Source organism: Lepidothrix coronata, unplaced genomic scaffold, assembly GCF_001604755.1.
Source record: "Lepidothrix coronata isolate B3197 unplaced genomic scaffold, Lepidothrix_coronata-1.0 Scaffold6, whole genome shotgun sequence".
In the NCBI taxonomy this organism is placed as follows: Eukaryota; Metazoa; Chordata; class Aves; order Passeriformes; family Pipridae; genus Lepidothrix; species Lepidothrix coronata.
In genome coordinates, this window is record NW_016690186.1 from 916,676 (window position 1) to 944,158 (window position 27,483).

General features: G+C 36.5%; 1 protein-coding gene across 4 annotated transcripts; it reads left to right on the top strand.

Moving 5' to 3' along the window:
* On the top strand, positions 1 to 27,401 carry TCEA1 (transcription elongation factor A1). Of its 4 annotated transcripts, none has more exons than XM_017832977.1 (10): positions 1 to 115; positions 5,004 to 5,066; positions 9,993 to 10,098; positions 17,912 to 17,999; positions 19,040 to 19,188; positions 21,045 to 21,101; positions 21,925 to 22,079; positions 23,932 to 24,078; positions 24,992 to 25,063; positions 26,113 to 27,401. In XM_017832977.1, exons 1-10 carry the CDS (start codon positions 47 to 49, stop codon positions 26,119 to 26,121), a joined length of 915 nt encoding a protein of 304 aa, XP_017688466.1. In that variant the 5' UTR covers positions 1 to 46; the 3' UTR covers positions 26,122 to 27,401. The 4 variants fall into 4 exon arrangements, with proteins under 4 accessions (XP_017688466.1, XP_017688459.1, XP_017688475.1 ...); XM_017832986.1 differs by lacking the exon at positions 1 to 115 and adding an exon at positions 521 to 681; XM_017832970.1 differs by lacking the exon at positions 26,113 to 27,401 and having other exon boundaries at positions 24,992 to 25,156.
* The last annotated feature ends 82 nt before the right edge of the window (positions 27,402 to 27,483 follow it).

A 27,483-nucleotide genomic window follows, 5' to 3' on the forward strand; every position in this document is an offset into this window, starting at 1 on the left:
TCGACGCTCGCTGCCTGGCGCCGCCGCCGCCCGGGCCGCCGCCGCCATGGCCACGGAGGACGAGATCATCCGCATCGCCAAGAAGATGGACAAAATGGTGCAGAAGAAGAACGCGGTGAGCGCCGGGACGGGACGGGGCGGGAGGCGAATCGGCGGCGGCGCCGCGGGCCCCGGCGCGACCCCGGCCGGCCGCGCGCTCCCTGCTCCCAGCGGGCCCGGGCCTTTCGCGCTCCCGCCGCCGCTTCTCCCCGCGCTGCCAGGCGGCCTCGGCGCCTCCTTCCGCCCCGCGGGGCTGCGGCGGCTCCCCCGCCCCGCCGGCGCAGGAGGGGGGCCCTCGGCCCGGCAGCCGGCCCTGCTTCCCGGCGGAGCGGCCCCGGCGCCTTCAGCGGAGGCGGTTCCCGCCCGGGCCCCGGCCGTGAGCGGCTGCGGAGGGCTGCTCCCTTCGCTCCCTATTCACTAGAATCGCGGCGTTGGCCTCGCTTGGGGGTTTGTGGGAAGCCCAGTCCCCTCGAAGAGAATGCTGCAGTGGTGCTCCCCTGTGGGTCGGTGTTGTCACTTTCAGGCGCGAAAGCTGGAGTTTTATGTGGGATGCTCCAACTAAGATGTGAATGAAGAACCCGAACCCTGCTGCGGCAGGGCGGCCGGAGTTGTGTGGGTAAACTTCAGAAGCAGATGGGGAGTGTGAGACTCTTTCTTTCTTTTTTTTTTTCTCTAATCTGAAACACTTTAATTCTGTTTATTAATCTGGAAAATAACTTGTACCCGAGAATGGAAGTAGAATATTATTAGGCAGAATTCAGTTAGCTTAACTCAATTATTATGTGTGCCCTTCATACAGAACTTACTTAGATAGCATAGCATGTTTATACTATTTCTACAAATCCATCAAAGTAAGTAAAATCAGAGTGTACAGCAACAGCGAAATAATTGGTTATGGTTACATAAAATAGCATGTAAGTAAATTGTAAACTCTGTTTACTACTTCTATATTGGGTGGGCACGTTGTTATTCTCTGGAAATTTGTGTATTTGTGATTATTCTTCCTGTGATTTCTCTGTGATCTGGGAGGGTTAGGAGTTTGGATAAAATTCCTAGCAGCAGCTGGGGACATGTATCTACGCTCTAGCATGTGTAACTTAATTAACTTTCAAACCTCAGTGGAGGGTGCAGTGACTTTGCTGGGGTCAGTGTAGGTCTGATGTGGCTGAACACAGTGTGCACAGCTGGGCCTGGCTGGAGCCAGTGCTGGGCCTTGATTTTCACCTCTGTCCCAGGAGCAAGAGAGTGAGTGGTACCAGAGAGCGCTGTACGTTTTTACTGTGTTGGAATAGAGCTCATTTGCTCCAGCTCCTTCCTGCACACAAGTAACAACTCTGTTGTTAGTTTGACACTGTCTCAGACCTTCTGAAGCCGAGGGCTTGAGCTGCTGATGTGTCCAGGAGTCGAGATCTGACAGTTTGTCCAAAATACATGTGTGTACAATGATAAAACCCCTTAGTTTTTATCCCTACCCAACCCCTTAGGAAGGAGAGGATGTGCATCGGTATTTAACACAGGAGATATCTCTATGTTTTCCTTACTAGTCTTTGTCATTTATAAGATACCTTCTTTAATTACACATTCTTTAATTGCACAATGTGATTTCCTACCTAGTTCCGCACTGCAGATAAAATACTATCTTTAGCAAACCTATTAAAGTGATTTCCATGAAAAGGTACTTTATTGTCTCACAAAGAAGAAGAAGAATTGAGAAACTCATTCTTACACAAGTACCCACTGGATAATGATGCCCTTGACAACCTCTTGTATTCCTTTCTCCATTTTTACTCATCAAGAACAGGTATTTGGGCTGTTTCTCTGAATGAGAATGATTTGACAAAACCCATTAATAGTAAAAGAAAAAAAAAACATTGATACTTTTTCACTCTGAAGTTGTCAAGACTCAGGTGGCAAGAGATGCTTCATGTCTCATACAAAAGGTGACTCTGTGGCTTGTGGCAGAGCACTCCTTGGCATTTCTTTTGATGAGTGGAAAAGGCAGGTCAGGCAGACACCCTTTCTGAGTCAGACTCTCGGTGATTGACTAAGGGTTTAATTGTAGCTGTGCAGATTTCATAACTATTTTAGTAAAGTGATATATGCAGTTGTTTTGTTTTGAAGGGGTAAATAGTAATGTGATATAATATTTAATGCACTGTGAGATACATATTTCTGCTGTTGCTTCAAATGGAAATAGATATTAGTCCTCCTTCAGAATATCTGCAGTTGGACTAAAAGCTGCAGTGTCTTCCTCACAGCTTTTGTTGTACATCAGTATACTTTTCTTTCATTAAGCTGTTGTAATGAATAGATGTGAGAAATTAGGCTGCACCCATGGATTAAAAAAAAAATCAAGAATGGTAGAGAAGAGAATGTAAAATTGTCCATGTTATTGTTTACTCCCTTAAGTAGAATAGAATTATAACTGGATAGCTCTGCTGTCTTCAAAAATGCACTCTATTTTCTATTGCCTGAAGCACAGCTTTAAAATACGAATATAGACCACCATTCTGTGGTGTTATGATCTGATCAACTGAGAGAAGCTGAGAGGGGTAATCTGCTAAATCTGCATGGAGCTGACTTCTGTTAATTTAAGTAACAAGGTAAACAGGAAGCCAGCCAACCTGGTGCTATGGGGTGTTGCCTTTTACTGTCTATAAATTTATAGAAATGCCTTTAAAGAAAAATTTATAATAATGGTCTTAATGGTTGGGGGTTTTTATAAACAGAGAAGTCCTACATTAGAAAAAAAAGGACTTGCAAGTTGTACTATGCAACTTCCACTTTATTTCTGAGAAAAAGAGGGGTTTGACTTCTATGCTACGAAAAGGGGTTATGAAAAACTGTTTAGTTGGTGTCAGTTTAAATTCCATTTAAATTTAATTTTAAAGTATCTAATTCTTGGTGCACAGTATAATTGATTAGAGAAGTGTGAAGGCTTGGAAAGTATTAGTTCGTTAGAAATTTTGGTAATTTTCTACAGAAACTAATATAAAATATAGGTAATATCTGCTAACTTGTTTTTGGTGTTGTTTGTTTGTTTGTTAACCTCCTATGTATCAAGTTCCTAGTCTTGGAAAATGTTTACTCTGGGAATAATAAAATTGTTTTGACATGTACAATTGGAAAGGGCTATAATAGAGGCAAAGAAATTTTGACTAGATTGTATTTCTAAGATGAGATGAAGAGTGTTCTGCTTTGCATTATAGTATCACTCATGCTGAAGTTGCAGACTACAATAACCCATGTTTATTGAAGTTACTGTTTACAGTTTGCTAATAAGTTAATTGGTTGAGAGGTAAGTGTTATCAGACTATTTTTGAAAACGGCACATTGACTTCTGTCATTAGTTTTGTTTCAGCTAAGAAAATGTCCTTGAATTTGATTTTGTTTTGTAACAGTGAAGGTAATTAACTTACTTTACTTGAATCTAGGTTTGCAGAAAAGAAACCAAGCTTATGGCTGTTTAGAGAAAGAAAGGGTTTAGTATGCTAACTCAGTTTAGCACCTGAAACAGCATGACATTTCTCAGTCTTGCATCATTGCAGCTAAAATTCTATGGTTAAAACTGGAGAAATTTTGCATATCACGAATAAAAGTTAAATAAGGCTTTTTGCTAGCTTGGCAAAATAGTAAAACTTTAGTTTTATAAGTGAATTGAATTTGTATAAGGTGGTATTTAGTGAAATGTTTGGTTTTGGAGGCTTCTTTGAGTCAGAACTGTTTAAAAACAGAGGTTGTAGCAGACAGTTGAAGGTGTCCAAACCTGTGTTTCTTTTGCTGTGACACAGATGTTCTACCTTCGTCTTTCTCAGCCTCTTGGTGGTTATTTGTTGTGCTATCTTTAGTGGTTAAATTGGAAGACTTGCAGATGCAGCAGAACATTACATGTTTCCTTGCAACAGGTGACATATTAGAAGTTGATTAGGGGGAATTTGAAAATAAAAGCAAGCAAAATGCAAAGCAAAATAGGATTAGTTGAGACAGAGGTAAGGAAAGAAAAAGGGGTCAAATTCCAAAGAATTGCAAGATGGAAATTTTGTGGGGTTTATTTCCAAATCTCATGAATTAAAAAAAAAAAAGTGGGAAGGTAATGAACTGGGCCTAAGTAGAATGGCCTCTTAGATGCAAAGGCAGTTGCCTTCTTGCTCTTCGTAACTCACAGGCTCAGCAGCACATGCACTTGAATTCAACAGCCAAATCATCTCAGCCTTTAGGAGGTTTCTATTGTCTGACAACCATGTGCACGATAAGAAGTGGATGGTGCAGAGCTTTGCTGAAGTAGAGGTGGTTAGGTGGTAGAGAAGGTGGTAGAGGTTAAAGAGAATTATGGATCTCACATTTATAAAACCTTTTTTTTTAAGTAAGGCCAACATTGCTAAGGAATGAATTGTTAGAGTAGATGCGTATAGACTTTGTTAATACCTAGTAGTACAGTTTCTGAATTGACTCATCTGTCTAGAAAGTTGCTGCTTACACAGAAGTTAGTTAGGACCTTTCCTTATAGTCTTAGCAAGGGAAAAAGAAAATCTCATGATATATGGCTTTACCACACCGCTGCAGAGCTTCTCAACTCATTCTTGTGCTAAAACAGATGTGGTTGTTCTGAACTGAAAATTGCTACTGTCATCTGGATTGTTTCTGATGCTGTTAAGTGAAGTCCCCTCAGGATATGTGTTGGTTGGTAATTGACAGAATGCTTTGACTGATATTTTAGTAATGTGAGATAAAACTTCCCTTGTCTTTGAGTCAACACTTGGATTTCCAAGTTAAGGCCCCTTAAAGCTTAGAGTTTGTAAAGCAGAACTTTCCTTGTCCTGGAGTTGTTCTGTGGATAAATTGAGAACTGATAGTTTGAATCCAGTCTGCAACCCTGAAGACAGATAAGAGTATATTGTTGGCATTATATTTGACGTTTCTGATTGCTACTAGATTGACCTATTTATCTCCTTTCTTTTTTTCAGGCTGGAGCTCTTGATTTATTGAAGGAGCTTAAGAATATTCCCATGACCCTTGAGTTGTTACAGGTATGATTTTCTTATTGCTGTTATGTTGCAAATACTCCGTAGTGATGAAGGTGGAGCCAGCAAATTTGAAAGAGGGTTGCGCTATTAAAGTAGATTTCTAGGTAGAAAGTCCTTGGAAGTATCAGTTTTGTTACATAGTAAAGTAGTCTGAATTCACCATAATTTAGGACACTTAAGTGTTTTCTTCCACTAGGAAGCTCTTAAAACTTATCCTTCCGTATAAGTTCAAAGTAGTGAATTTTGTCATGGAAAAGGGGAAGAGCTGCTTATGAGTTTACCTTCCACAGAATCTTAGGTTCTTACTCTAACACATATGTGATGTGTTTCCTTCCTCCTAAAGGAGAATGCACCTGATTATAGCTCATGCCATCTTTTCTTATGTAGTTAGTTCTGGTTTTGGATTGTAAGTGAGGAGAAACATAGTTCATACCTTCAGGCAAGTCATATTTGACACTCTACCCCCCAACTCTGAGTACTGTATTTCTTAAGGTAATTATACTCCTCCTTCTCTTTTATTCTCCTGGGCTGAAGTGATGGAGTGGTACAATCTCTCCCTGTTGCATGCATGTTCTCACTAATGTTGCTTATATCTGCATCTCTAACACAGTATTTAATACACTACTTATAAATTCTTTCAAAAAATACACTGGGTAAACTTTATTTGCCTGTCAAGTTTCAGAGTTTGTCACATAATTCATCAATTAACAGCTTTTGTTCCAAAGTAACCAGATATTCCCTATCTGTGACAATTTTCAAATGATAGAGGTAAATCTAAGACTTAATTTGCTGTGGTAGCCTCTTTTAAATTGGAGGAGACTGAAAAATAACTTTTTTCTTGGTGACAGTTAATGGTCACAGGTACAGAATTAGCCATAAAGTTTAAATCTTAAAAGTATCAGTAGCAAGGACATTCTTGATTCATGCATCCTTAGTAATAACTTAGTAGGTTATTGATAGTTCTGTTTGTGAGAGAAAATAGGAATTTTAAAGTGTCACCTTCATGCATGAATGAGCATGGCTGATAGAACTGAGACCATCTTCCCTGTGTTCAACATCCTTCCTTAAAAAAAAAACCTAACTCAGAACCCCGCAGAAAAAATGCCCCGCACAGAACAAGAACAAAACCCAGAAAAACCTTCTGTTAACCTTATTCTTCGAAGTTTCTTTGTCCTGGTCTTAATGCAGAGTATTTGTGTAATAATGGGGCTTTTTGCCTTTGAAATGAAAAATCTCTGTGCAGGTGCTCTGACAATTCTGTCAATGCTTCTGTGCAAACCTGTTCTGCTTAGTGGGAAGAAGACTGAAGGAGAAGCTTTACGTAGAACACCAGAACAATTTTATCTGAGAACCATGAGGATCTGAAGAATATACACATATATAACTTATTCTTTTATTAGTTATAATAAAAACATTAGTAAAATTATCAACAGAGAAGGACTCTTAATCTTGCAAGACAAACTAAACTGTCTGCCTTTTAGAGTACTTGTGTGACCCTGACTTAATTTATATAGGGCTGCATATTAGTATTGTCCAATTTTCTATCCTACTTGAAAGAAGCTTATTTATTCCCCTCCATATTACAGGTACCTGTTTTTAGTGTGAAATAATATCTGCGGTAAAAGACTGGTTTTAATCCGTGTTAGAGCAGCACCATACAAGTTTGTAAAGAAGATATCTCCATGTTACAGTAGGTCTAAAGGGATAAAGTATTTTAGCATAGTGTGTTGACTGTGCTAGGACTTAGCTAGGAAGTTATTCTTAAATATCTACTGCTGTATTCAAAACAGTTCCACTGCATAAGATTGCATTTAGCAACATGTTTAGACTCAAATTGACATTATTTTTCTTGAGAGTTGTATAAACATGTGATGTCTGATGTAAACTTTCTACATTGGCCTCCCAAATTTGCTTAAGCAATGGAGGACATGGAGCAAGAGTTGAAATACAAAGTAATGCAAAGTAATACCCATTGCTCTGGTAGTGGATCATTAGTGTGCTCGTGTCAGGAAGAGTGATGATCATGAGAAAGTGGGAGCACTTACTGCACTCTGTGTAGATTGAGGTATCTGTTGATGTGTGTGAATTGATGAAATGCAGGACACAAGTGAAAAGCATACTTCCACACCCATTTTTAAGCATTTTGAAAGCTGGCTACATTGAGAAAAGCACTGCTAGCAGATGTGATAGTTTTGTTATTCCTTCGTAATAAGAGAAGCAATGATTTTTCATGTAACATGACTGCTGCTTCAGTCTGAATTGGTGAGTCCTCTGAACAGTATACAAGTATGTGGAAGATGCATATCAGTAGTCTGGACTTGTGCTCATGTCTTGTGTCTTTCTTTCTAGATTTCTTTTCACAGAAAGCTGAAGTGATTATAGACAATAATACGACTGTGTGATATCTAACGAGTTTTATGTAAGCAAGCTGATCCTTGCTCAGCTAGGCAGGGAGCCAGTAGCCTTTCCTCACACGTGATTTATCTGGTGGTCTGAATTGCAAAGCTGTTTAGCAGCCACACAGTATTAAAGGCATCGTGTCCCTCGTGCTAATTGTGGCCAGTGTGCAGCTAAACAGCGAGTGAGACAGACAGGCTTTATTTTAACAAACAGGTTTAACTGGAAACTACACACACGTATGCAGAACTAGACTGTGATGTACAGTCCTTGTCAGCGGCTTCGTGCCAGTTCACTGGCAAGCTGGGAGACCTGGGAACCTGGAGGTGGCTGTTCTTCAGCATTTGATTTGGCTCTGCTTTGTCTGAGAGCTCACCAATTCTCTGTCCTCACCAATTCTCTATTCTCATACTCTCACGGTTTAAAGTTGGTAACACCTCTGCTTGCTTCAGTGGTTGCTTTTCTTCACCTGCTATGTTCCTCATTTGTTCTGGTTTAGAAAAGACTTGCTGCCATCAAATGCTTTGGTTTGGCTTCAGTTGTAGGTTACTTCTGCTCACTGTTGCTCATATCCACTGAAGACTGCTTGGCCTACAGCTCGAATGCTTCAGGGGTGAAAACATCTGTCTTATGCTATCTTTGCCATTTTATGCCATATTTGCCCATCTTTAATCTGAAAGCAGATGAAAAGTACTCTAGAATTTGCAGTGGGGCAGAATGAAAATACTGGAGTTTTTCACTTAAAAATCACTTCAAAATCACTTCATTTTTTAAAGTTTTTCACTTTAAAAATGGCCCTCACAAGAACAACTCCATAGACAAAAAGGCTGAGGAAATTTCAGATGCTGTCTGCTGGTTTGTCATTAAAACACAACCATTTTGAGAATATAAAACTGATCTTTTGCAATTACCTGTGTTAGCGGGCAAATAAATTAGCAGATCATTCCTTCCCCTCTCTTCAGGCAGGCCAGATCAAGTGCTCCAGAAAAGCAAACAAATGAGCTGTTTTTGTGTACTGCCTTAAGAAAGCTGGCAGCTTAAATGGTTACCATAATCTGTCTCTCTTGTGAGATCAAAATAATAAATTAATTTATCCAGTTAGTTTTGAGTTTTACTTGAGTTTTTGGGTTTTACTTACCTAAGTAAGTCTGTAAGATTGTGTGTTTTCTCTTTGCTGATGAGCGTAGGCTGTGGTTATGCCCAGATATCTGTCAGTGGAGGGTTGGGGGTTTTTTGTACATACATTTTTCTCATTCAAATATGATACTTTATGGATTTTCAAGGACATGTTATTCTTTATTGTCTGAACATAATGTTGAGATTCAGTTTCAAAATTTCAAGAGAATTGGCCAGTACTGTTAATCTGAGTGAGCAGAGTCAGTCCATCTTGAAACACTGGTTACAGGTGAGTAACCATCTGTTTTTTTAAATCCAAACTGCATGTTTAGAGCTGATGCTCAAACCTGAGGTTATTTGATGTGTTTTCTTGGCTGAAATAGCTACTGACTATTTCAGTATGTTTCCAATCATTTAGCACATTCATGGTGCCTCAAAAAGTGTTGTGTGGGTTGTAAGAAGTAATTTACAGGAACAAATCATTTCCATTTTTAGCGAGCCACAAAGATTTAAATTTTCCTTTAAAGGAGAAGGAAATTCATGATGAACTATTGCAAAAGTAAGTAGAATAATTTATATTTAGTGAGTTCTGTCAATGGTAATGCAACAAAACTGAGCATTTTAAGAACGATTAATTTAGTCATTGGTCAAAATATGAAATGGTAATAAAATCCTTGTTTGTATTGTTAAATACTTTTCTCCTCTTCTGAAGCTAAAAGTGTGGAAATTTTCTACTCGTTACATGAACATGTCAGTCATAACTCTTCTAAAATGTTGCTGTTGAGCTTAATTTATGTCTTAAAAGGCGTGGATTGTAAATTACTCCTCTGTTCTCTCTATAGGTGGCAGTAGTGGCAAAGGCTTAAAGCTGTCTTGGCCTTTTCAGAGAGAGAGGCTGGGTCATTCTTTAAAATCTTAAACACAGAGAGTTCTGTTACTATCTAAAGGCAGAACTCTCTGTGCTAAAGGTTTTAAAGAATCTCAGTATTGCCAAAATTTTTAGGAAACTAAACTGTGCTCACTCCCAGCTGGTATTACAACTTCTTCCACAGCCACTACTAAATGGGAATTCTAAGACTATGATGCTAGTGAAGCAGTTAGCAAGCTTCTTATCATAACAGAATATAAATACAGTCCTTTACCCTCCTGCCCACCCCCTCCCTAGACTTCTGTGGTGGAGACAAATGGTAATACTGTTGTGTTTCTTTTTGCGATGTCTGTTGCAAATAAGTCTGATAAAATAAGTTATATAAAGGCTTGCAGCATTTCATCCTGTTAATCTTAAAATAAATCACAAAAGCAAAGAAGAAAAGATACTTTTAAAAAAAATGTGCTCAAGTACAGCTTTATATATGTTTACTTGTTAAATGACCTTCATGTCACTTTCTATGGTGTATGTTTCTATTTATTTTGCAGTCTACCAGAATTGGAATGTCAGTGAATGCAATACGCAAGCAAAGCACAGATGAAGAGGTTACATCTTTAGCAAAATCTCTTATCAAGTCTTGGAAGAAACTGTTAGGTATGGTGAAACAAACTTCCCCGCTCCTGCATGTTTTGACTGTATGTAGTCTTGATGCACATCTTTGACACTTCCTTGCTTAAGATATATTTGTGCTCCTGTCTAAGTGCTGAAACTTTCCGTGCTGATGTAACTGGTTTTTGCTGTTTGACTGTCACCAGTGCATTACGGTGAGAGTGTATTCAGAGAAGCAGTTAATATATTTTATTGAGGCTGGCAAGCAGTAGGAAATCAGCTTCTCTGATGTGATTCATATCTGAAGTCTTGTTGCCTGCAGTTGAGCTGGAGTGACTGTGCTGCTGCACTAGGCACTAACAAACCTGTTCTTTACTATTTCCTGTGTCAAATATAACGAGTACTCTGAAGAACTAGTGCAAAATCTCATAGGAGAGTGTGGAGGCTTTGAAGTTTGGTTATGAAGTGATTTGTGATGAGAAAAAGAACAACATAAAAATGATGTTAAAAATGTGTTAGAACTTACAGGTAGTGAGAAATAGGTCTGCATTTTTTTAAAACCATAATTTTAAACAGCTTACTAATTAGAGAGTTAATTCTTTTTGTTTAATTTGCCTTAAAGCAATTAATGCAGTTAACGAAACCTTTCTGTTAGGATTTTATTCAAGGGTAGTACTTGGTAGTACTTAATGTATTTGAAAACATGCAAATCTCAAATTCTATCCAGATATTTTTGTTCATATACTGTGCTGCACTCTATTTTGTTTCTTTGTATCTAAGTCTAGGTAAAATAAGATTTAGGAAGCTTAAAATTTTTAAATAGAAAATAACTTATGTTACGATTTAAATATTTACCATTCTGTCTTGAAGAATATGCCAAATACCAGGACTTGTTAGTGTCCCCTGCCATTTGAACTCAGCCTCGTTTTTATCAATTACAAAGTGTTTTATCAGGTACTTTATTCCTGATGATATGGGTCATTCCTGACCCATATTGTAAATTATGTAGAAAATACTCTGCCTGTAAAAATGGACAATTTGTCACAACTTTCAACTTTTATATTCTAGTAAGGAGCAACAGCCTCTACAGCAAACTTTTTTCAGCCTACCTTAAAAAAAGTTAGATAATACTAATTATGTTAGTTTTAGTATTTAAATTTAGGTAATACTAGACATAGAGATAAAATACCTTCAAAATCATAATGACTTTTACTGTAAAATGCATGCTTTATAGGATCTGATCAGATTTAACTGGTAAATAGTGAAAATAATATACTTTTTATTTTTAAATTTCCATTTAAAACTTGAAGTCCAACTTTATTATATCAGTGCATAAAAGTGATAAGATATATAAGTGGAGAAATGGACTTGCATATTAACTTGAGTTACTCTAAAAACTTCTAAAAGTAGCAGCTAGATTGAGTGATCTTGCTCTCAAGTTATTAATCGAAGTTTAAAAACAACCCAAATCCCTATCAATGTTTTGTAGTTTTTACTTTTTTTTTTTCTCTGGAGTTGAAAGTTTTGATACTGCAGCTTAGTTTAGGGAACAAAGTAGAGGAGATATTCTCTTTTCCAGCAGAATACTCAGCTTTTGGGAGTGTCCTCGGGTGCTGCTCTTTTTGGAGAGTAGGGAACTTACCTGGTTATTGCTGTCCTTCGACCAAAGGGTTTGCTGCTTATTTGTTGAGACAGTAAAAATAGTAGTCTCATTTTTTTAACGCTTTAGTATCTTCAGTCAGTCAAATTTGTGTTAATATATTGTTACTTAAAGCTGACTGATGTTTAAAGTGTTCAAATGCTGTGAAACATGGGGAGTGTTACTCCTGCCTGAGGACCAGAGGGTGTTCATACTCCGGAGCAAGAATGTGGTGTCTGATGGTCACGACAGGTCAATCTGGGTTCAGGCTGCTGCTGAAAGGGGTGGTCTGGCTTCCTTTCTGCACAGGTGCCTCCTGTGCTACAACTAGTGCTCAAGTGCCTGTCCAGGAGACCACGGCTGGTAACTGACCAGTTGGAAACTAATTGGTTTGTTTATTACTTCAGGTTTAAATTTCAACTACCTTTTTTTTTTTTTTTTTGGTCCAGCCTGTTTGCAGTTACTGTTTCCTGCACAGGAATTGCATCAGTAACTGGGGCAAGGGGGACTTTTCCCTTTCATAACTTGCTAGATTCAGGTTGTTTTAACACAGCTGGGAGACTCTACCTAAGGCTTCTTGCAAGAGCTGAAGTCAGACGTGTGAGGAACTGGAAAGCAAATAACAAATATTTGACATTAATCAGAACTGAATAGGTCTTGAGACAGTGGGTGTGACCTTTGTTCCTGCACTAATTTTTGCTACAGGACAGATATTGTTGTGTGTACGTTATCATGCCAGGTCTAGTTTAGTCCTGGTAGTGTGCTTATTACATAAAATCAAATTATTCCTGAAAATACAGCATTCAAAACTTAAATAGCTAAATTCTCCTTGGTTGTAACATAGACCTGTAATAAAGCATAGTAGGACAAATGTTTCACTGTTGTATCACTGCTCAGTTATCCATTAGAACTTAAACTCTCATAACTGTGAAAGGTGGGCTATAAGTATGGGTGGGAATCTTACGAAGTACTCTTATTCTGTTTTATCATTAGTTTTGACTTTCTCGGAAGAATACGAAATACCGTATGTTGAGCTGCTTGAGAAATCAGTTTCGATTATGCTGTTTATAGTGCATGTAAAATGGTGTGGATCAAAGATGGCAGCAGAAGCGGACAGCTGTTAATCGTACCGAGCATTGTACTCAGAGGTCTGAAGTCTTTGTGAGTTATTTTTATAAATGACATTTTGAATTTAGGCAAGAATTGTTTACTGTTCAGGCTGCATGTACTGTTTCAGTTCAATGCTATCAGAATTCAGTTTTTAAGAGTGCATGGGAAACATGAGAGGAAATCAAAGTGAGTTGTGAATCACCAGATCTTTATGACTTGACTAGAGCCTTGACAGGTTAGCAGTGGTTGTTCAGGGGGGTTGGGAGCTGCGCAGCACAGGGTTGGCGAGCATTGTCTGAAGTGACTCACTGGCTGAGCCACAGTGCAGGGGTGCTCTCAGATATTGTCGTAAGAACGTTAAACCACGCGGCAGGGTGGTCACAATTTGCATAAGGAACCAAATTCGGCTCTCAGAATAAAATACTGTTCAGTTAGAACACAGGATTTGCAAATACTGATTGTTATGCCAAGTAGCTGAGTTTACAGAGTATGCCACGCAGAAAATGAATCCATGCATGCTCATTTAGGCTGTGAGAAGTGTTTCCTTATATTAAAAAAGCAACAAAAATTCCTTAAGGAATTTAACCTCCATCACTTGGTGAACTGTAAGAGTATACGGTGAAAAAGAATGCCCAGACCTGTAAGTAAACTCACCTCCAGGAACTTTGTGTACTGAATAAAAATGTAGAATCATTGGACAATAATCTTAACATTAAGTGATCATCTGTCGTCAGTATTGAAAACTAAAGGTGAGGCCACAAACATTTTGAAATGCCTATTTCAAAGAAGGGCCTGAATAATTTTATTTTAAAAGAATGTTTAAGTGTTAGTAACACCAGCCAGGCTTCGCAGAAGTGTTTTACTCAGATTATTTTGTTTATAATATCCTTTGTTATTTTGCACCTGGGTTTGATTCTACCTGACCAAGCAGGTACAGTCTAGGACTATCTTACAGGTTAATGCTGTCTTTAGGTGAAGTTGTTCAAGAACATCTAGAAACCTACTGGCTTTGATAAAAAAAGTTACTGACAAAACAAGATTTTAAATTAAGAGTCTAATAGTGTTTAAGACTGTTGTTTACTATTGATAAGAAGAGTACATGTTTTTATAAGACATCAAGTAGAATCAAGTGCAAAAATAATTTCAGTAGTTTCATTTTCATATCAAGTGTGAGATGTGGAAATCAACTCCTGTCAAATATATATTTGGAACTGTTCCATGTACTGTTAGTAGATGTTATTTTTTAGGATTATCAGTGGTGAGATAATAACACATGATGCAAATTACATTGTGCTATATAAGTGAAAAACATATATAGTGCAGAAGTCCATATGTCATCCTCCTCTGTAACTGATAATAAAAAAAATCTTTAAAAATAGCAAACAAGTAATGATTTTGTTCTTTATTCATAGTTCTTAGTTATTCTTCCCCACAAAGCTACAACTAGGAAGAAAGTTTAGTGATCTTACCTTTATGTCTTACTTTATCTTGTAGAGGAATTGCTGACCAGTATAGCTGCTTGTGCATCTCAAGATTATTTTGGTCAGAGTCTGGAAAGTGGAGCCTAAATAATTATTAAATATGAGAATCATTGTTAAATTAATTATGTCATCTGATACATGTTCTCATATCTCTTTCCTTTAGCCTACTTAATTTGATTATTCAGAAAACTTTCCAAGTTCTGGTGGTGATTCCTGAATCAGTAACATACAGTATCTCACTAGATTAAATTCTCATGTGCTTCCAGAGAATAAATAGCCACCTTTCATTAAGGAAAAATTTCTGGGAAAATTGTTACTTTAAAATTTTTCTTAATTTAAAGTTAGATTTATGAATAAATAACATTACATCTTTATATTTTCTAATTTTTTTCTTGTTACTAGCAAGTGTCTAGTGTTGGCTTGTAAAATAGCTAGAAAAATCTAGGATGAAGCTGTTAACGACTTCTAACATTCAGTTTAATTATGTTACCTGGCTGTATAATATTATATTAAAATTTCTGTTTTGGTAACAAAATCCACTATCATGTCATGTTTGACCCCGGAGAGATTATTTCCCCAGAGAAGCTAGGAGTATCTTTCAAAGTAGTTACAGGTACAAGATAGAAACTGCATTGCAGTCATCAGACTTTGATAGTCTTATTCTGATAGCTAATAGGAAATTCATATTATTACTGTGCTCTTTGTATTTTAAAGAATTGTTAATATAAATTAGCTTCTCTTACAAAAAACAAAGCTTTAAGATTTTTTTATGGCTTGCTAAAACTGTGAAGTTACAGTTTTCAATCCTAAAATCGGTGACAATTCCATTTTTTTTTTCTGAAAAAAATTATTTCAAAGTTTGAATAGGTATAGAGTTGAGAAAAGGAACTGTGCCTCTTTAAAGCAACTTGTAATTTATAAATATTTATAAGTATTTAGGATATTCTATGGACTTCCTGAGGTGAATCATGTATTGGAATTTTTAAGGATGTTTCACAGAAGGGCCATTTTTTTCCATGTTACTTTGTTAGAATTTCTGTGTCTTGTAATTCCTGTTAACTGTCATTCTTCCTTTCCATTAGAGTCTGGCCACTGAATGTAAAATAAGTTAATTAGTAGGGACTTTTAATTTGTTAAGGGCATTTCTTTCCTTTCCCCAGAGGACAGCTGAAATGCTGTCTAGTAGGCTCTTAATTGCATTCTGTTCTTTTGTCAATACAGTATCTCAATAAAATAAGATATTCCTATTAATGTGTGAGTTTAAGAATAAATCCAGCATGACAGAGCATCTCCTGTCCTTGGTGCTTTCCAATTTATGATTCATATAATTCATTAGGATAACGATATTATCCTAAACAGTTAGGATAATATTGTTAACTTTATTTTCAGATTTCTTAAACTGGATTTAACAAAAATATCTGTAAACTCTTAAGTGATTAAATGAATTATAGTTTTGGAGACATACTTACTGAAGATGGTCCAGTTGTCTCAGCTGCTGAAGAAGCTTGGCCTTGGTTTAAGACATGCTTGCACAGACTGATCTGCAGGTGTAGGAGGAGCTGTGCTTTTACCTCTTGCATTATCTTGGTGCCTCATACACACCCTGCCCTCCACTGAGGCAGGTGTTGGTATTGGCAGGTGTTCTCAGGGGCCTGCCTTGTTTGATGAAATGGTGCTGGGTTAAATATAAGTGTTTGATAGATGAAAACTGGACGCCAGCTATACCACAGTGGTGCGTATGATGCAAAATAAGCAGGACATACATAGGTCAGCTCTGAATTTGACTACTTGTGAGCCAGAAAAAAATTTGGAGGTGAATGGGCTGAAGCAGAGATACCTATTTGATCTCTTCGTTTGTCTTAAAACCTCTGACAAAGATGATCATGTGCTTTAAAGGTTGTGAAGGTAAATGAGATTGTATGTGTATTTAGAAGATTTTAAAAATCATATATCATGTAAGCATTTGTTGCAATAGAGAGCAGTCATGTGAGTATGCATGTTAAAAATGGGACTTGTTTTCTTCTAGTATTGTGCACTTCAAATGTCATAGCGAAGACCTGGGGTGATCCATGTTTATGGCTTCATTTGCTTTCTTAGTGAAATTACTTTTTTATAAGTATTAGTTAATAAATTGATACCTTTATTAGGAATTTTTTTAATAACATCTTTAGCTTGTTAAAGACAATCCATCCAAGTGCATCATCTACTGTGTTTAATTTGCCTTTTTTCCTTAAATGGAGAAATTTATCAAGGATTGGATTCAGTGTTACAAATAGTGGGTGAGCTCTTGAAGGCTGGGGAAATATTCTGAAGAAGGAGCTTTGTGTGTTTTGCTGGTTCCTATACTATGTTGTAAAAACCATCTCTTTTTAGGTGCAGCTGGAGATGGGATAGTAGATGGGTGCCTATCTCTGATCTCCTTTTATGATGATGATTCTTTAGCAAAGTGATATTTGATTGGGTAAATTCCCTAACTCAAAAAGTTAAGGAAAGTATCGAAATCATGTTCAGTTTTAGTGTTCCTATTTAAAAACCAGTACAGAAATGTTCTACTCTAGGAAAATTAAAAAAAAAAAGCTCGGTTGTTTGAATGAGAGACCTGAATTTGTGTGTTATGTTATCACCAAGTTCTTCTGAGAAATGTGGGGATGGGGTTCTTCTGGAAATAAGGATACTTTTAGATGCTTAAACGAGAATTTGCATGCCTAGTTCAGGACATCTTTATGGGCAAGACTGAGCCTTAACAGACTTCCTTCCTTTTCTTGATCTGTTTTTAATTCTTTTTAAAGTTTGTAATATGTGCTTATTGCAATAACACAGTCTATGAATTTAGAAGTGTAATTCTGGCTCTATAAGGGCTTGGAAAGAAGAATTCACAAAATCTGTCAGTGAGTGCTGCCAATCTCACTAGGCTTTCTCTGTAGGCAGTGGAGAGCCAGCCTTTCTAGAGAGCAAATCAAAGCAGGAGCTCAATTTAGCCACTCTGAAATCTTCTTTACAATAAAAGGGTGTTTGTGTTCTTGCTACGCTAGAGTTAAATGTTGTGATTACCCTTCACAAAGACTTATGTCTTTATTCTTTATAAAATCATGGTGAAACACAGCCTGTATGGGAAAGGCAAATTCAAATATATTTAAATGCTGAGGCAAATAATTTAAGAGCTATCACAGAAAATGCTGTCTGTGTGTCTGGGAAACTCCTTCAAAAATAGGAAAATGATCTTTATATTTGGCAACCCTGCTAGCTTTTGCAATATAGTTAAAAAGAATGGCAAGTATTTACTCCAGAGACTTGATGCAATAACTAAGAAGTTACTGTCTACCTACTGCAGCAGTGTTGGCAAAAATAAATCATAGAAGACTAAGTTTTCATCATGTCTTCACTGCCAGTTTAAGCAGATGCCGGACTTGAGTCGAAGAATCTGAAGTGTTGTCATATTTTCAGTTTGCGGGGTTGGGAGGGTGTTGGAGAGTGGAAGGCTGTACTGTGAGAGAGGGTCGAAGCAGAGAGTGGGAGCTCATAGCATTTCCAGCTGGTTCAGGAGAAATCGTGAAAGGTATTTTACCACTGCTTAAAATTGGTTACTGTTTCTGGGTAGAAGAGAGTTTCTCATGTTTTGTATTTCCAGATGGACCTTCAACTGATAAAGAATCTGAAGAAAAGAAAAAGGAGCCTGCATCTTCCTCTCAAAACAGCCCTGAAGCCAGAGAAGAAAGGTGCTTAATTCTTTGTGATTGTTCAAATAATCTCACTAAGTATAAATTAGTGTTAAAGTATTTGGTCCAAATTTGTCGTATTAGAGACAGCTACCATGTTCTTTTCTGAAAGACATTAAGTTTTCTACAAGAAAGGGTGTGTTGGTAGAGGAATAAATTGTGCTGCTGTTGACATGAAAAAAAAAAAGAAAACCGTAAGTCAAGATACGGCCAAACGAGTTTACTGTTTATTCCATCTGTCAAACGCTCCGTCCTCTCTCAGTACTAACACTGAGCTTTGAGATCTGTAAAACAACTTTCAGTCTCAGCTTTGTGGTAATTGCATGTGCTGGACGTTTAGAATACTTACTTTGTCTGTTAGCTTTTATGTTTGATAAACAATCTGCACTTCTTTTGGTAAACACAAAATATGTTATCATAAAAAGGAGACCATATTAATGTCACTGCAGGAGAGCTAAAGAACATTTACAAAAGAGTATTTGCAAGCTCGTTTCTTCTATACACTTCAGGTTTTAGTGAATCTGTTTTCAGCAGCCATTTTCAAATTGGAATTTAGCTTCTAACTATATGTCCAGATGGAAGCTGAAAACTTAGTTTACAGTTTGCAAAACTACATCGGTTGGGGAGGAAAGGGGTTGTGACCATGGTACCCCTTCAGTACAGTAAACAGATTGAGCGCAGTGCATTTGCTGCGGAGTGGATGTTGGTGCGATGTATCTTCACTGTTTTTTAAAGTTCCGTGGGAGGAAAAAAAAGATTTCACTTTAATGTAAAGAACTGAGAATTAAAGCTTGTATGCCACATAATGGAATGAAATACCTGCTGTGACTGTTGTGTGGAATACCCTGGTGAATAGTCTAAAGACACTTTATAGATTATATTGACTCCAGAGCTATAAATAGCTTTTAAAAGGTGGCCTGTGTTCTTATTTTGGAATGCCATCAAATGGGTATAACAAAAGACCTGCGTTTTGCCCAGAAACAAAGTCATTTGAAGAAGGGAAAAAACATTAAAATAGTTTTCTTTTTGCCTTTTTTTAGCAGTTCAAGTAGCAATTCCAGCAGCAGGAAGGAGGAGGGTAGTGCTCCTTCAAATTCTTTCATCTCTTCTTTTCCCCGAGCTCCAAGCACTTCAGACTCTGTACGAGTGAAATGTAGAGAAATGCTTTCTGCAGCTCTCAGAACAGGAGGTGAGCTTGTAGAATATGTTTTCAAGTTTATCTGTTTTCTTCTCTTCTATTTCTGTCTTTCCCACTCTAATTTTCTCCTCCCCCGTAGGGCAGAATAAACCCTTTTTGTGTCTGTTTGTTTGTGTATATCCGTAGGCCAGTTCTACCAGTTGCAAGTAGTGAGTAACCTTGGCAGCATGGAAATGTATCAAAATACATTTTTGTTGCTGGTAACATGGGACATTTTGTGGCTCAGTTCGTCTGATAACTTTCCGACAGGGCAACTTCTTTTCAGGAAGGTTTTTGCCTCCTTTAATGCCTTATTTAAATATTTTTGCAGAAGCCACTATTTTTTTTGTAACTCAGTCTTTTTGACTGAGAGAGTGCCACTATGTACATGAGTGCCTTTCTTAAACTAGACGTCCTAGGGACCTTCAGATTTTGGTTTTTGAATGCTGCCTTTCTGTATTAATTTATTCTTGATGTTTCATTGAGATACTTGGAATAAGAGAGTCTTGTATTGCTCTTCATGCCTTTTGGGCATCTGTAAATTCCTTGACTGTTTTGTTTTGAGTTTTTTTTTCACCTCTCATGTACACTTGAGTGTCTTTACACTGACAAATTGAACGATATACTAGATAAGGAACAAACTGAAAGCTGGACTTCTCAGAATTACCTAATTTTTTTCTAGTGGGTCATGCTCTTCTACCAAACTTATGACTCAGCTCCTGTTTCTCTCTTTTTTGGGTGTAACTTGACCCAGTGGAAATAGGCTTCTGAATCATCCATGTTTACCCCTTTCACTCTTTTATTCTTTCTTTTAATTCGTATGAATTCAGATACAGACAACAATGAAAGCTGATTAAATACCATGAATTTGTGGTCCTCTGGATATGTGGGTCATAGACTTCTAAAGCAATTTATGACCAGAAAGTTGCATGTAGCATCTTAGTATTTATAATTCTATGTATTCTTAATTTTAGCTAGTTTTCCAAGAACCCTTTTTGATGTGTTGCTTTGTACAGCACATATAAACTGATGATCCATGGTCAAAAAATAAGGTTATTTTCTGGTTTTATGGCCTTCAGCATGAGATCTAAGGAGAAATGGTGTTTGAATTGCTCATTGAAGTACACCCATGTTGAAATGAGGGTAAGACACTGTATCTAATTTGCCCTTCAGCTATCATGGAAAGGCAGCTGTCTTTGTGAGTAAAGAGTTTTGGTCAGAAAAAGTAAACAATTATCTTCAGAAATTGTAGTTCAAGTGTTGCATTGTCTTCAAGACTGCTGTGGTCCATCTCTTCTAATTTACATGTTTTATGACACGTTTCTGCTTAGAACTTTAAAAAAAATCTAATAATACTGTTTCTGTTACTTAATTACTATGTTTCTAATAAAATCTTCCTCTTGCTTGCATGGAAAACATTTATTTGCTTATTCTTGTATTGTGTGGATTGAAACAATTGACTAAACACAATATAAAATGTTTCCTTTTTATAATAGTTTATTCTATGCACAGATATGCTGCGGAGATGGGTATTTGCCAAGCCTAATAGAATGTTTTAAATTTTTCTGTATAGCAGGGTTTTTTTTGTTTCTACTTGTGTTTGTTACTGGATGTCAGAATTTTTGGTTTTGTGAAAGGTTTTTAATTTCTTTAAACTTCTGTTGTGCTTCATTTCATTTATTCTTGTTCTTCCAATTAGTAAGTTTTGAAAGGATAAGTATGCAGTAAATAAAACTTACCTACAAAAAAGGAAGACTTACTGCAGATGTCTCATAATTTGCTGAGCTTCAGAGTGCTGAATAGGCTCTCAGGGACAGAGAACGCTGAGAATTTCAGTTTGCTAATATTTTAGTATTTGTTTTCCTCAGATGATTATATTGCTATTGGTGCTGATGAAGAAGAGCTGGGTTCTCAGATTGAAGAAGATATCCTTTGTTGTATATCTGTGTGCCCTAGAACAGGAATATTTTTTAAAAGCGCTGATAATTTTAAAATTAATTAACTTGATCTACATATTGAGTATTTGTAAATTTCATGTAAAACAAAAATAGCAAACTGTGTTCAACACATCAGTACATAAATTTAGTGTTTAAAAAAAGAGTCCAACTGAAATGATTTTCCTTAAAACATGTAGCAATGCGTGTAGGTGAGTGTGTGTGTGGGGTTTTCAGCTCAGTATGTTTTCCTTGCAGCAGCAATCTTATGTCTTTCTGAAGCTTTCTTACATAAAATGCTGGGCTCTTCTATGTTATTGAAAAACCTTTTCTTGCTAACAGTCTTTATCTTTTTCTAATGTCTTTATTTAATTTTCTACAAGATTATTTCTAAATGAATTTTGAGTTTTTGAAAGGGAGGTTCTGGTAGCAATGTTTGAATAGTTCTAGAACAGAGGTCTGGCCTTCTTTTTTTCTTTAAAAAAAAATGTCACTGATCTGTCATTGTTTGAATATTTGGTTTGGAAATTAATTAATTCTTAGTATGAGGTCCAAGAACCTGGCCATAAGCTTATGGGTGACTTTTCACAATTTCAGTTGAGAGCCTACTACCCAAAAATTCATGGTTCATGTGTTTAACTGTGATTAGGCTTCAGAAGGACATGAAGTCTGCTGTGTTGAACAGGAAAGTGTTGGTTGGGGACTTGATCAAAAGCGAAGAAGTACATTGCTTTAGAAAAGTTGCCCCCCAGAATGAATCCTTTATAGTGGTCTGTTTTACTTGTTAATGTTTTGCTCCTTAAATACAAAGCACCTATTTTTCAAGAATTAAAAAACACTGATATGAAATACAAAAATAGAGTACGAAGTAGAATAGCAAATCTCAAGGATGCAAAGAACCCTAATCTAAGGAAAAATGTATTATGTGGAAACATTCCTCCTGACAAGTTTGCCAAAATGACAGCAGAGGTAAGTAAAACATAGTCTTGAACTATTTCCCTATTGGACTAACATCCTGGCTTGTATTTACTAGCCATAAAAGTAACTTATGTAAGCTGCCCACACTTCTGAAAGACTGTGACTTGTTTGTGGCTTGCACAGCCTAAATTACAGGGCTTTGTTGAGGCAGAGGCCATGAAAGTGATGTGTGTTATTGGATCCTAAATGTCTGACTTTTGGCTGTAAGTCAGAAGGCAGGTAAGCTGTTGCTATCTCAAAACATGGCATGTTTTTAAAAGGTTACATGATATACTGGTAATAGTGTTTTAAGTTTAGGGAGATGTAAATATGACTGGCTAGTGACTCCAAGCTGCTTATCCATTCATGTTTCTGGATATTTGTTAGTCTGTCTTGCCATTTGTTTTTCACATGCTGACCTCTGCAGTTACACTCCTATGCAAGGTATTACTTTGTGGATTTAAGGATCTGTCCCCTCTTCTGTTGTCATTTGTAGTATTTATTTAAAACTTATATGTATCTTGAATACTCCAAGTGACCTTGAAGGAAACTCTTACTAATAAATAAAAAAAACCATAAATGACAGGGGAGAGGCTAGGAAAATTGCCCTTTAAATCAAATTAAATTTAAATTATTGAAAGAACATTTTGGACACTTGAATAAAATTTCCCATTCACATCATCACTGTCTTTGCAAATCAAAATAAATCTAGAAAGTCAGATGAAAAATTTGATTTTATGGGAGAGAAAAATGGAAGCACAGTTAACATCTTGTTTCAGTTTTGTAGTTCTGCTTCTATATGTTAGATTCTACCCCCCCAAATCAGGTACAAAGGAGACTGAAAGATATTAAATTTATTATCAACTAATGAAAATCATGATTATTCCAAAAGAAAATTTTTTTGTGATGGGTTTTTTTGGTTGGTTGGGATTATTTTGCTGTAGCTTTACATAAAGGTTAGGGCAAACAGGCTGGTAACAGAATGTATAAAAAAAAGGAAATTGTACCTTCAGTATGTGTTCTGGAGGTTTTTTTTCTCCCCCACATGTTTTTGTATGGATGCACAAACATATATTTTGTGTTGCCCAGTGCCTATTCTTTTTTTAATTAATGTCTTGAATTAAAATGTTAAAGGCTAAAAAACCCTTTAGTATTAAGATTACTTCTGAAGTGAAACAGCGTTAATACAAGATTTGCATTCCACATCTGTGTGGGATGTGGAGTAAAACTGTATTGAAGAAAAATGAAACAAATAGTTTTCTAGATTACTAGACATTGTGGAGATCCTGCACACTAGAACTGTTTGAAAGGAAATAGAAAATTGGTGATTCTGAGCTCCTTGGTTAGTGTTTTGAAGCGAAGCGTGTATGATTTCTGGTTGCATATGGTAAATTATGGCTGTACTGTATTTTTCAGTACAAATATGCAAATAATCAAAATAGTGTAAATTTTTTCTTGTAATAGTCCTATGTAGGTCAGTGAGATAATTATCCAAGGATCTAACCTAGGGAGAGGATCTTTTTTGCCCCTCTGGAGAACTTTAAAGTCCTCTCCCTTGTCTATCTTATATTAAATGCATTTGCATAGAAATGTTTCTAGATGTTTGACGTCGTAACTTTTACAGATTTTTTTTTTTCCCATCTGCGTTTAAAAAAAAAGAACATTTTTAACTTTTGTAGCTTCTGTGCTGTGAGATATCCCAACTGAAGTCTTGTAAATTTAAAAATGTGTAGAAATTCAGTGCCTTTCAGTAGAGTTGTTGCTCATGGATTCTAAATAAAAAATGGTATTGGCTCGCACAGTTGTAACTTGTTTTAAAGCAAAAACTCTCTAGTAAACTCTGTCTGCTTTTTGTCCTTAACAGGAAATGGCAAGTGATGAACTGAAAGAAATGCGCAAAAATCTGACCAAAGAAGCTATCAGAGAGCACCAGATGGCTAAAACAGGAGGTACCCAAACTGATCTGTTTACATGTGGCAAGTGCAAAAAGAAGAACTGTACATACACCCAGGTGCGTGGTTGTTCAGACTCTGCGTTTTCCTTTCTCAAAGCTTAAGTCCTATATAAAGATTGTCAGAGAAAAGAAATTGAAATTACAAAATGAACTTTTATCAAAATGTTGACAGATTACAAAATGTGAAGGTAGGTGGATGCACTTAGATGTGCTTACATAAAGAGTGTGTGTTGTATTTATTTGCCAAAGATTTTATGTAAACCCAAGCTGAGTATCTGTATAGGCTGGAGCTTCAGTTTCTTTGCAATGCTGAGTTTTTGCTAACTTATCACATCTTATTAATATGTTTTTGTGTGGAGGAGAGATAACATACTGTATTTAATGTACATAAACTTTTTTGTACTGAAGGACTAAATAGAAGAAAATTATATATATGTATATACACATGTATCTTTATTGTACCATTCGACTAACCCTAGGCCCTGATTTACAGTCTTTCCTACAACTGCAAGAGGAAGGGCTTTAATTTGTTAAATGGTGCTTCAGGGAATGTAATTTTCATCTTAGGATCAGCTGCATTTATAATTTAATTTTCTCTATCAGATGCTTTAAGTAGAAAGCTGTTTTTCAATCATGAGACTTTTAAGCCTTTACATTGGTAAATATATGTAAAGCTGTACTGAACATGTAGCCTTCTGTAGTGCAGAATCTTTTCCTAGAAATAAGTGCACGGTTTCAACGCCAAAATTGGTATTTTAGTGCTACTAAATCTGTCAAAATCTAAGTTTATGATGGCTTTATAGTTAGAAAAAAAACCAGTTTCAATTGTTGAGTAAAGTTCACTTGTATTTTGATTGAAATTTGCTTCCTTAATATTTAACTTTCATTTAAACACTTACATGAACACACACTAACAAAAATTGAAGATACTAATTTTCTTTTTCCACTCTGTCTCTTGCCTTTGCCAAAGGTTCAAACCCGCAGTGCTGATGAACCCATGACAACATTTGTTGTCTGTAATGAATGTGGAAACAGATGGAAGGTAAGACTGTTAGATTGCTCTGCATATTTGATAGCAGGCAGCCAGGCTCTGTGGTTAATTTTGGTTTACAGTAAATGAGACAAATGACTTTCTGTTGACTTTTAGTTATTTCTTAACCCATTAATGATATTCCATGTTAATATTGCAAATACCTTTGAATTAAAAATGTATTTTTGACTGAAGTTGTGAGATCACACAAGTAAGGCAGTTCCAAAGGGGGAGAGAAGTCAGGATGTCGACCTAGTCCTTGCAACATTTTCCATACAAAGTAGTGACAAGTTAGTCAGTCACTGTGTTAGTTTTCTCTTTCTTCGCCCAAAGATGATCTAACTGGTTTTAATCTCCACATTGATGAGTGGAATAGGCCTTTTTAGACTTTTTGTTGTTATCGTTGTCTCCATTTTTTGCTACTCTGACAAGAAGAGGGGGGATAATAAAGAGAACTGACTGCTGCTATATTCCAGTGTCATCATAAGTGTAGGGCAGTGATAACTTGATTTAATTTTTTTTGAGTTCAGGAAATGAGAATTTAAAAAGCTTCTGAGGAACACTGGTAGTCCAGTAAAGTGGAGAAACATTGAAATGAAGGCCTGTAATATTTACAGTTTAAGATGTGATAGCATGCAATGGGAAGCATGATACCCTCATTCTGTTATTTTTCTGTGTTAAGAATGCTGCAGCTCTGCAGAGCCATGGCACAGCATACTTTTAAGATTGCCACATAAAAAAATACTATATGCATCTTGTTTTACATATATCGAACATATTTACCGAATATTGTTCAAATCTGTATTCCAAGATATCCAAATAATATGTAAAGCTTAGAAATTGTTTAATGCAGAACCTGGAAAAGTTCATTTGCCCTTAAACCTTAAAACCTTCTATAATGTGGCAGTTAGAGAAGTGTCCGTATACAGATGCCTGAGTGAAGGATGCTGTAACTAGTAATTTCCATATCCTAAGTATGGTGTCGTATGTCTGTTTCTTCTTGCAAAGATGTAGAACTAAGCTGTATAAAGATCTCATAAAAAATTCTTTTCTTTTGACAGTTCTGTTAGAAGAAGAAATTGTCAAGACATCTGGACCAGTATGAAAGAGGATTTTGTAATTAGCTTTAAAAACTAGGCTAAGCTTTTAGCTTCCTGCAAATAAGAGGGGTTTTTGGTTTCCTTTCTCTTTTTTTTTTTCTTTAAAGCAACATACATGCCTGAAGTTAGCCTTTGTTTTGACACAACCATCATTTCCTTAAATGCCTTCCTATAGCTGATAGTCAGTAGGGCCAGGTTGCTCAATTGTATGGTGAATTTTAAGATATTTTTTCATTTTTATAAGTAAGTTGACATTAAACTTTTACCAATTAAATATTTTGGTAATTGTCTTGGTTTTTTTTCTAACTATGTGAATAATGTACTGTATTTTTTATGTTCTGACATATACATGCTCCTCCCATGTGTATTTTACCTTTCCACATTTGTTCACTTGTAGGAATGGAATTTCTTTCTTGCTGCTGTGTTCACTAGCTTTGCAAAGAGAAAAGATATATCAGTTCCTCATTACATAAACTCCGTTGTTAGCTAAATCACAATTCAGTTAACTCTCTAGCTTGTGTGTACTGTTTCTGGACTAGGACTAAATTTGGGTCATAGGGTTTGAAAATTTATTAGTGGATATGATGACCTCTTTTGCAGTGGTTGGTTAAGCTTGTTTATATAACCAGCTTCGATCGGTGCAATATATTTTATTGCCCAAAGCATGTATTTTACATTCTATCAGTAGGTTTTATTTCCTGGAATGCCTTAAAATAGTTAAATCTGGTTTGAGTATTCAGTCTTGCTTAATGTGCTCGACGACCAAATTGGGTTTAGACTTTGTAAATGAGCAGAGGCATTGTGTTGTGGGCTGCCCTGATAACACCAGCTAACCAGTTCATTACGTTATAAACTGGCTGGGGAGGTAATACTATATTCCCTTCATATAAATGACATTGATTTTGTTCTTGAACTGAATTTTGAATTATACAGTATCTGATGTCAATCATAGACCTGCAGGTGGAAATAAATTACTGAAGTTACGGTCTTTTCCATATGTGGAATGGTATAAATACTGCTTTTTTAGAGTTTGGTTTTCAACAGTGCACATGCTTAGAAGTATTTTCAAATGTGTTTTCAAGGAAAGACATGACAACATGACTTTAAGTACTAATTTTATATTACTTGATTTATAGAAGCCTGGGGCTTGAGGAGATCTATTCTGGCAACGTATTAAGTATTCATGGGGGGTTGGGAAGAGTATTTGCGGTTACTGGAGAATAAATTCCATGACTGTAAAGGAAAAACAAGATTCTCTATGTTGAATGTTTTTTGTGTGACGGTGGCAGTTGTAAGGAATGAGTTGGAAATAATATGGTGACACTTGAGCTT

What these genes read in the sequence shown, in the direction of transcription:
- TCEA1 (XM_017832970.1), top strand. Translation starts at nt 47, where the DNA reads ATGGCCACGGAGGACGAGATCATCCGCATCGCCAAGAAGATGGACAAA. An exon ending in TGACCCTTGAGTTGTTACAG is followed by an intron (nt 5,067 to 9,992) that starts GTATGATTTTCT and finishes TTTATTTTGCAG; the next exon opens with TCTACCAGAATTGGAATGTC. An exon ending in GGGTTCTCAGATTGAAGAAG is followed by an intron (nt 21,102 to 21,924) that starts ATATCCTTTGTT and finishes AATACAAAGCAC; the next exon opens with CTATTTTTCAAGAATTAAAA.